Source organism: Atta colombica, unplaced genomic scaffold, assembly GCF_001594045.1.
Source record: "Atta colombica isolate Treedump-2 unplaced genomic scaffold, Acol1.0 scaffold294, whole genome shotgun sequence".
In the NCBI taxonomy this organism is placed as follows: Eukaryota; Metazoa; Arthropoda; class Insecta; order Hymenoptera; family Formicidae; genus Atta; species Atta colombica.
The window spans coordinates 210081-220130 of record NW_017259397.1 but is presented as its reverse complement, the minus strand read 5'-3'; the positions used below and the strand labels follow the sequence as shown (position 1 = coordinate 220130).

The following is a 10050-nucleotide window of genomic DNA, read 5'->3' as shown; positions in this document are numbered from 1 at the left end:
GGCAGCGGTGACGGCGGCGGCAGCGGCGTCGGTGGCGCTTCGCGGAGGAAGTGACCGCACGCGGCGCGGACGTACGTTACTTGTCGCAGAGTCCGCTCCGAGAATGCGTTATGTATTTACGTAGAATATTGCGTAACGTACAAGAGGCCGGCTAGAGTGTGTTTAGAAACGTGCATCGTCTTAGAGTTTCACGGCATAAATCGAACAAGAACTACCGGCGCAAGAGCAAGTTTCGCGCGTGCATACGCAGCAGGAATCCAACCCGGCCACCGACGCGATCGAAAGTTTCGGGGAGCCAGAGAAGAGTTGGCGACAGTGCATTATTCACGACGACAACCGAGAGACATATCTCGATCTCGACGTCACCGTCACCGTATCCTTCGTTGTACGAGAAAACCTACGTAGGAGATAGGAACGCGGAACGTGTTTTTTTTTCAAATGGAAATTGGTACGTATGAAGAAAAAGACATCCACTGTTCGGAACGTTTATCTACTTGTTCATTATTTTCCTCGCATTCGACTTTTCTACATATACGCGTCACCGCGTCGACAATTCTGCAACGGAGCTCGATCGGGTCTCCCTATCCCCCCCCCAATCCTCTCCTTTCCCTCCCCTTTTTCACTTTCTCTCTCTCTCTCTCTCTCTCTCTCTCACACATAGCTAGCACGAGTTTATAAATTAGGCCCGGTTGTATCAATCATGTTACTTTGATTTTAAGCGAAACTTAAATTCTCTCTATCTCGTTTTAAAATCGAAAAGAAACAGGGACAAAGAGAATTTTAAGCCTCGCTTAAAATTAAAGTAATTTAATGCAACCGGAGCTTATTCTTATAACGCGCTTGGGTCTTGCGCGTCTCTCTGATATGCGATAAAGTTTCATTTATAAAATATTACCATTTACATCGCCGAATTTCAAACTGCTACGATAAAAAATGTATGTACCTTCATTTTATTCGTCGAATTAGCTTCAAGCGATTATGAAAATGAAATTATGGAATAGAGATCCTAAAAGACGTCAAGATCTTTCAGATCTTATAACCTTACTTTGTAGTTTCACATGTTGTATTTTCCTAAACTTTTCGAGACTCGTGCAGAACATTCTTTAATTACGTACAAATTTATTTATTTAAAAATCTGTAAACTACTATAAAGAATTTCGATAGGCTTTCATCATATGATTTTATTATTTTTTCCCTGATAAAATATTTGAACATTAAACACAAACCATACATGCCGATGGCTGTGTTCCAAAATTTACTGCCAGTACTCAAAATTTGTAGTACATACATGTAACGTAAACTACAGATTTTTAGTACTGGCAGTAAATTTTGGAATACAACCTGTGTGACTATTGGTTTTTCCATTCCTGCATTAGACTGTTCTAGAACTCTCTTTCGTGCTGCAGACAAATACATATATCAAATACATATATCTATCTTCTTTTAAATTCCAAAAGTGTACATTAGTTCAGTCACAGAAAACAGACCTTATATATGTATATATATATATGTATATATATATATATATATATGCCTATAGTTGAAGTATGTGTTTTGAAAATTACTAATGTGTAATATACTGTTTATATCCTATATTTACATAAATACAAATGTGCTTTAATGTGCAGTATTCAGAGATATATTCAGAGATATCGCTTTGTTTATTTATAATTCACAAAATTAATCGTGTGATTTGTGAGAGATATAAATTTGAATCTAAATTAATTTTTTCTAAATATAATCATTATCTTTAAACTTTTCAGGATTGTCTTGAAATCGATAAGCTTTGATGTATAAGTGATATTAACAATACATTGCTGTATATATACAAAATGCAAATACGCAGATATATATATATATATAGGATATATAAGTATGTATGGGTGCATTTCATTGCACGTATGATGTGTATCATGTGTACGTATGATGTGCATCATGTGTACAGAGGACAAATCTGTGTATTTTGTGTGTGTGTGTATGTTATACATATATATTTTTTATGTTACTTATCATTATCATTTTTGTTAAGCTCTACATTATGTTGACCTTGTCATTTTCAAATTCTGAAGTAATCTAATTTAAAATAATTTCAGAAAATCTACCATCTAATAGAAAATTTACTATATGTCACATAAATTCTATAAATAAACTGAACTGTATTCACTGAGAATGTAATGCTCTCGATAGTGATTTATAAGTTAAATTGCAAAACGAAGAAGAAATAAATCTCTTTTGGAATTATTTTCTTTTCAGCAGCTCCAATGTGATTTACAATGAAACGTGTTCGCGGACTGGACGATATAGCATCAGCACCAACAAAACACTCATCGGTGAGTGCAGCAAGTGGCTTAGGTGGTGGAGGAGGCAGTTTAGATTACCACACTAGCAGTGGAATAGGTGTTGTTGTACCTGGTCAAGCAGTTCGATCTGTTGCGTCAAAAGAAATGCCAGGAAGTATACAGTTTGGCACTGCCCAAGCTCAACAACAATATACTGGAGCGATTGTTGTACCAACCGCAGCACCATCTCCTATCAAGGTAAATTCCCGTTGCGATTTCATATCTGCAAGTGTGAGGATGATGATGATGATGAAGATAAATAATAATACTTAATAAATGTTTTATATGCAGCAGGCGAGTGGCTCCGCGGGAGGACTTGGCTCCACGTGTAGTAGTAGCAGCATAAATACTGGTGGTGGTTTGCATAGTGGAATAGGTGGTGGTAATAGTCACACAATGGCTTCCCAACAACCTACATCAGGATCACAAAATCAACTCCATGCGCAACAGCAATCGACAATAAGGCATAAGGTGTGCATCATCTTTTTTTTTTATTTTTTTTTTTTACCACACAGCATGTACACACGCATGTATGCACACGCAAACAAAAGTACGAAATACAAACATTAACGCCTATTGTGCACTTAGACAATCGTCACAAGTTTGTAAATAACAGCTATTGTCACTATAGGTACATTCTGGTAATGTAACACCTTTGGCTTCCACTCCACCTGGCTCTAATCTGGGAGGAGGAAGTGGATCTCAACAATTCCAGAGATTAAAAGTAGAAGATGCTTTATCTTATCTGGATCAAGTAAAATATAAATTTAGTGATCAACCACAGGTAAGCGACAAAGAATTAAATATATTAAATATATATTAAATATTAATTAAATAAGAGTTCAAACGTGAATGTATGTGTGTGTGTGTGTGTGTGTGTGTGTGTGTGTGTGTGTGTGTGTGTATATATATATTTATATATTACTATTTATATATTACTTTATTGACTAGTTTATTGGTATTTTTCATCATATTGACATAAAATTTTTTATTTGTAGGTGTACAATGACTTCTTAGATATTATGAAAGAATTCAAATCTCAAAGTATAGATACTCCGGGCGTTATAACGCGAGTAAGTCATCTTTTCAAAGGACATCCCGAACTCATCGTAGGTTTCAATACGTTTCTCCCACCCGGCTACAAAATAGAAGTACAAGCAAATGAGCAAGGATATGCTTTTCAAGTATCCGTCAGTATGCCCAGTCCAACGGCAACACATACCGCCACATTGTCGCAGCATCATTGTACGGTGAATGTTGGTTCACCTCCAGTAGCTAGTCCACCCACACAACCTGCAAAAGCACCTCCCGTTTTGCAAATAATGCCAGGGTAAGCATTCCGCTAAGTCCTATTATAACTATTATAACAAATTATTATGAAAAAAGAAAATGTAATGTCTATTGCTGCATTGATTGTTCTCAGGTCAGGTAATATACATCATACGTTGGCAAACAGTATTACAACTAATAGTTTAACTGTTCATGCGCCTTCACCGCCGCCAGTATCAGTGTATAACAATTCGCACGTTAGCACTGCACAAGCGCAAGCTGTCAGTCAGGCTTTAAATCAAGCAGATGGTGTGTCGACTGGTGGACAAACTCAACAAAGTCAGCCGGTTGAATTTAACCATGCGATAAACTATGTCAATAAAATAAAGGTAAGATTATTAACAAGGAAAGAAGGAATGACGTGAGATATAGAAAATAATCAAGCATATGTAAAATATACAAAATTACGTTATTTTTAGAATCGATTCCAAGGTCAACCAGACAAATACAAACGCTTTTTGGAAATATTGCATACGTATCAGAAAGAACAGCGAAATTTAAAAGAATCTGGTCATATGGGAGGTACAAGTTCCGGTGCGACAGCTGGAACGAAACACTTGACGGAGGCGGAAGTTTATAGTCAAGTTGCTAAATTATTTGAAAATCAAGAAGATCTGCTTGCTGAATTTGGACAATTTTTGCCGGATGCTACCAACCAACAAAACTCGTTGGTGAGTCGGTGCTTATTACAATAAAACGACAGAAATCTTGATGAAATAGAATTTTAAATGAAGAATTGCAATTATGCGCTAAAAAAATTGATCTAAGGTAGTACAGTCGTGCGCGCGCGCGCGCGCGCGCACACACACACACACACACACACACACACACACACACACAGAGAGAGAGAGAGAGAGAGAGAGAGAGAGAGAGAGAGAGAGAGAGAGAGAGAGAAACTTTTAAAGAAACCTATACGTTTCTTACAAACGTACATACGAAAATATATTGTTTCTTGTTTTTTCTAAATTGTGATAGTGAAACGTATATTACGTGCAAAAAGAGCGCAAATGTGAGAAAATGATGTTTATAAATCGCATATTCTTCCATTACGAGTCTATAATATCGCGTCTTAAATACGATATCTGCATCTGCTATTACATATATTCTCTTGATCCTTTTATTTAAGATAAAAAAAGAAGAAATTACCATAATTTTTCTTTTTTCCTCTCTTCTTTTTGTTCACATTTCTTCTGAGAAAATTATTTCTTCGTTGAATAAACTAACCAATTTTGATTCCTATTAGTCTCTTGCCATTTTTCAGACTAATAAGACGACATCAATTAACGATCATACAGCAATTGTCAAGAAACCAATTGGACTGAAGACACCTTACAATAATTCTGGTACTATATCGAGAGATCTTCGAGAAGCTAGCAGTACGGCTGGATTGGAACGCGACAATCGAGAACACAGAGAACGAGAACGGGAGCGGGATAGATCGAACATAAGAGATATGAATAGTGGCCAGAAATGCGGACACAGTACAGGACAATTGAAAAGAAGTCCGTCATTCTCGACTTCAGCGACACCGGGAAATTCTCATCATATACAACATGGTCCACCACCCTCGAAAAAGCATAAAGTGGCTTCGATGCGCGATATTTCTATCGCAGAAGCTGGTAAATATGGTACCTTAAACGATTATGCTTTCTTTGATAAGGTGAGCATTAAGTATATTATCATTTATAATTTCTTCATTGTAACTACGTTACATACTTTCTGCACAACAAATATGTTTTCTTAAATAAATATGATGTTACCTTAGGTTCGAAAAGCGCTCAGATCGCAAGATGTCTACGAAAATTTTCTTCGATGCCTTGTACTTTTCAATCAAGAAATAATCTCGAAATCGGAGCTTATTCAGCTAGTGACACCATTTCTCGGTCGTTTCCCCGAATTATTACGTTGGTTTAAAGATTTTCTGGGCTACTTAATCGATTCGTCGAGCACTACGATGACAAATGCAGGAAACGCCATCGGAATAGAAACTTTCCCAAACAGCATTGTACGCAGCCATCAAGAACGGCCACAAGGTGACTTAGCGATAGAAATTGATTATACAGCGTGCAAGCGACTGGGGGCGTCGTATTGCGCATTACCAAAATCGTACATTCAGCCAAAATGTAGTGGCAGAACGCAATTATGTAAGGAAGTCCTCAACGATACCTGGGTTTCATTTCCAACTTGGTCAGAAGACAGTACATTTGTAACATCAAGGTAATTGATCATTTTCATTTATGCACTTGCGCATATGAGAAACAATCTTTTTCAATTTCTTTGTCGTCTTTCTTATACTACTCTTTTCTTTTTCCTATCATTTGTTTTTAAAATTATCTATTACATGCATAATGTTATTTTTTGATAATAGTGTTGTAAAAATAACTGAAATATTTATTTCAATTATGAGATACGTGCGCATTGGTTTGCCTAGGAAAACACAATATGAAGAATCCATATATCGATGCGAGGATGAACGTTTTGAATTGGATGTCGTTATAGAAACTAACGCATCGACAATTAGAGTGCTCGAGGGCGTTCATAAGAAAATGAACCGGATGACTCAAGAGGAGGTACAAAAATATAAACTCGACGAGTGCATGGGCGGTTGTTCGCCTACGATTCATCAACGAGCAATAAAAAGGATATACGGTGATAAAGCTTCTGACATCATAGAGGGTCTTAAAAGAAATCCTGTAGTGGCTGTGCCCGTTGTACTTCGCCGACTAAAGGCCAAGGAGGAGGAATGGCGGGAAGCGCAAAAGGGATTCAATAAAATCTGGAGAGAACAAAATGAGAAGTACTACTTGAAATCTTTAGATCATCAGGGAATTAATTTCAAACAGAATGATGTAAAAGCGTTGAGATCTAAAAGTCTGTTCAATGAGATCGAAACATTATATGATGAGGTTAGTATATACGTGTTTTAACTTCAATTTCCATCTTGCTTTTCTGCGGTTTCTCTTTCTTTTTTTTTTCTCCTTTTCTCGTTTTGCAATTATTTAACGTGTTTTGGCACATTGTACAGAGGCACGAACAGGGCGACGACGGTAATAGCGACGGTCAAGGGAATAGTGGTCCACATCTCGTTCTATCATATAAAGACAAGTCTGTATTGGACGACGCTGCTAATCTCTTGATTCATCACGTTAAACGGCAAACCGCTGTCCATAAGGAAGACAAACAACGGATAAAACTTTTGTTAAAACATTTTATACCTGATCTTTTCTTCCATCCCCGACAAGAACTTAGCGATGACGAAAGGGACGAAGACGGTAGATTCTTTTTTTATCTCATAACTGTCATCTCGTGAAGATGAATATATTTTCGAATACATGAATTTTATTCCATTACAGATGAGAAGGAGGATGTAAACATGGCAACGTGTAACAATTCTCAATCCGCAACAAATACTTCATCGTCGTTGAGTGGTTTGCAAGCTAATAGGAGTAAGGCTCCCGCATCACCAAATACATCTTCCACTACTATCAAAAGTGAACCCGACGTAAAAGTACCAATGCACGCTCTCTCGAGTGATCCCGAGGAAGCTTATACACTTTTTATGGGAAGTAATAATTGGTACCTCTTCTTGAGGTTACATCATATACTATGTGAAAGATTAACAAAAATGTACGACAGGGCGGTTGCTCTTGCCGAAGAGGAGTCCAAGTATAAACAGCAGCGCAGAGAAAGTACAGCAGTCGCTTTAAGATTGAAACCAAAAAGTAAATAATCCATTTGCCATATTTGTCAATTTGCGTTGGCAATTAATTATCACGCATTGAATCATATATTAATCGCACTTATCATCGGTATATTTGACATAGGTGAAATTGAAATTGAAGATTATTATCCTGCCTTTCTGGATATGGTTAAAAATGTCCTCGACGGAAATATGGAAAGCACAGCGTACGAAGACACATTGCGAGAAATGTTCGGTATTCATGCATACATTGCCTTTACTCTCGACAAGGTCGTTAATTATGCGGTTAGGCAAGTAAGTAAATTTTTGTTTTGTTTCCTTTTTCTTGATATCATGATAAGAAGAAAAAACAAGCACGCGAAATTATATATTTCTGGCAGTTGCAGCACCTAGTCTCAGATTCCGTTTGTCAACAATGCATGGATTTATTCCAAAGGGAGCAACGTCAACCTAAAGAAAATAGCGGAGCTGGCGGACTATGCGCCACAGCGTACATGAGATTAAGCGCTGAATTATCATATCAACGCAAGGCAGAAAAAGCAATGGCAGATGAAAATTGTTTCAAGATATATATAGTGAGTAACTTTTTTAAAATGTTTGATTTATTTACAATTACAGTGATAGGTGGTAATAGCGATTACTATTAATGACAAATTATATCACTTAGGCGCACTTTTATTTTCTTCTGAATATATGGGGTGTCTAAAATATTGTTTTTCACTAGACTTACCAATTTTTCTTCTTACACAAACACGCGAGGAAGTAAATAAAAAATAAAAATGTGCGAATAGTTTAGAAAATATTTCAAGAATATGATTAAAATACATTACGTTTTAAATGAAACTAATTCGTTAGAATTGTCGGTAATAAATATTTCATTGAACACTGTATATAATTAGATTTTAGTCGCAAGCTTTCAAGCTGTAATTTTTATTTCAGTATAAAAAGGACTGTAAAATGACGATGGAGTTGTTAGATACAGAAGGCGATGAAACAGTGGATAATGGCTGTAGAGAGAGAGAAAGGGAAGGCGTTACAGTTTCTGAAAAATGGTCAACATACGTTGAGAGATTTTCTGCACCAGCTGGTCAAACTAGTCCAAAAGACACTCCTGCCTTAACAGAGAATGAGCAGACGACCAATCATCCTGTGAGTAACGACCAGGCAGCAAGGGGGGGGAGGGGCAGAAAACGCAAGAACACTGACATTAGCAAAAAGGTATAGGATCCAAATACCTTTTCATAATCATTGCCAACATTCAACTTAACGTTCATTCGCGTAATTTACAACTGTGATTAAAACGTTGTACGCTTGTACTTTGTCGTTTTTATTTGACGTACAACGATGAATGCCCCAAAGAATAAAGGTTTAATGGAACTTTCTTCTACTAAAAGTATAAGACTTTATTGGACAAGTAAAATAAATTAGACGCCTTTGTGCAAGATTTCATTGACATAGAAAACGCGTTTATGCGCGCGCGCGTGCGCGCACGCACACGCACACACACACACACACACACACACACACACACACACACACACACAGTACACACATACATACCATTTTTGAAATCTACGATACTGAATGATTATATTTTGCTGAATTATTTACGCTTTATGCGTAACATTAAAATATCCATGTTACAATTCCGTGTATGGTCAGTGTCGATCAACAAACTTCTGTACATTTATGGTGCAACTAATATATATTTTTTTTATACATATACAAAATGGCACAAATAAGTCTCCACGTACTTAATTATTACATTTTATAATAATTGGAAGTTTATATATATATTTAGATAAGAGAAATTTATTAAACTTTGTTTTAAATTAACTGTACTATAAATTGCATGAAATTTTCTGATACATTACAACGCATCTTTTTTTCTGCAAATGCAAATGTTTTCCTTTAATTCAAATACTTTAAATTATTGAGACGGTGCAAAATATTGCAAAAATTGTTAATACTATTAATGTATATATTATGTTTTCCTTATTTTATTTTGTCTTTTATTTAATTTTATATTAAAAAGATGATACGAGTGATAAAAATTAATTGAAGCAATGAAAGAAGCAACAAGATCCAAAAAAAATTTTCTTCTTAATTATAATTATTAAAAATAATATTTAAAAATTAAAAAAAAACCAAGTTTTTTTTTTTTAATTTATCTTCTTTTCTATGTTAGACTAAGGAAAAACGCAAATTAACTTATTATATAACATTGAAATTGTGCAATATTTATTACTTTAATATTTAATAAAAACATATTTTGTATATTTGTAATATTTAATTAATTAAATATGCAGTCAATTTTTCTAAAATAGACGGAGAAAATAAATTTTGTGTAAATAAGCAATTGTTTAATTTTTATTTCATCATGTTAAAAAATAAACTTTTTATTAAAACATGAATTTCTTCACATTTAATATAATAACATTAACTAACTTACTGGATTGAATATAGAAAATTTCATGTGTACTTCATGTATAACATTTATTTTGTTTATTGTTACACATTTAATGACGAGTTGTAAAGAATCAATACAATTGTGAGATAACAATGATAATGACCAATTGTTGTAAAATAATGATAAAAATTGTTAAAAACAGAAAAAAAGATCTAGCATAAATTTTACAAAATCATCCTAACAGTGCCATAATGTAAACTAATAATTATAAA

The 10050-nt window shown here is 35.2% G+C and overlaps 1 protein-coding gene and 1 long non-coding RNA gene across 4 annotated transcripts in view; one reads left to right on the top strand and one right to left on the bottom strand.

The window, feature by feature from the left end:
* Positions 1-18: 18 nt before the first annotated feature.
* Positions 19-10050, top strand: part of LOC108690103 (paired amphipathic helix protein Sin3b) — a 17793-nt gene continuing 7761 nt past the window's right edge. The window contains exons 1-15 of one of the 3 annotated variants that reach the window (XM_018197227.1): positions 19-448; positions 2257-2537; positions 2631-2810; positions 2971-3123; positions 3338-3669; positions 3763-3997; positions 4088-4339; positions 4930-5328; positions 5434-5885; positions 6100-6574; positions 6694-6940; positions 7022-7390; positions 7493-7662; positions 7749-7943; positions 8308-8586. In XM_018197227.1, the coding sequence (XP_018052716.1) occupies positions 2274-2537; positions 2631-2810; positions 2971-3123; positions 3338-3669; positions 3763-3997; positions 4088-4339; positions 4930-5328; positions 5434-5885; positions 6100-6574; positions 6694-6940; positions 7022-7390; positions 7493-7662; positions 7749-7943; positions 8308-8586 (4002 nt within the window). In that variant the 5' untranslated portion in view covers positions 19-448; positions 2257-2273. Of the gene's footprint in view, positions 449-2253; positions 2538-2630; positions 2811-2970; positions 3124-3337; positions 3670-3762; positions 3998-4087; positions 4340-4929; positions 5329-5433; positions 5886-6099; positions 6575-6693; positions 6941-7021; positions 7391-7492; positions 7663-7748; positions 7944-8307; positions 8587-10050 lie in introns of all 3 variants that reach the window. The other 2 variants (XM_018197228.1, XM_018197226.1) reach the window with 2 other exon arrangements.
* Positions 3396-10050, bottom strand: part of LOC108690104 — an 11700-nt gene continuing 5045 nt past the window's right edge. The window contains exons 2-3 of the long non-coding RNA XR_001931862.1: positions 3562-3632; positions 3396-3477 (exon numbers count right to left, since the gene is read on the bottom strand). This is a non-coding gene — a long non-coding RNA (uncharacterized LOC108690104). The remainder of the gene's footprint in view (positions 3478-3561; positions 3633-10050) is intronic.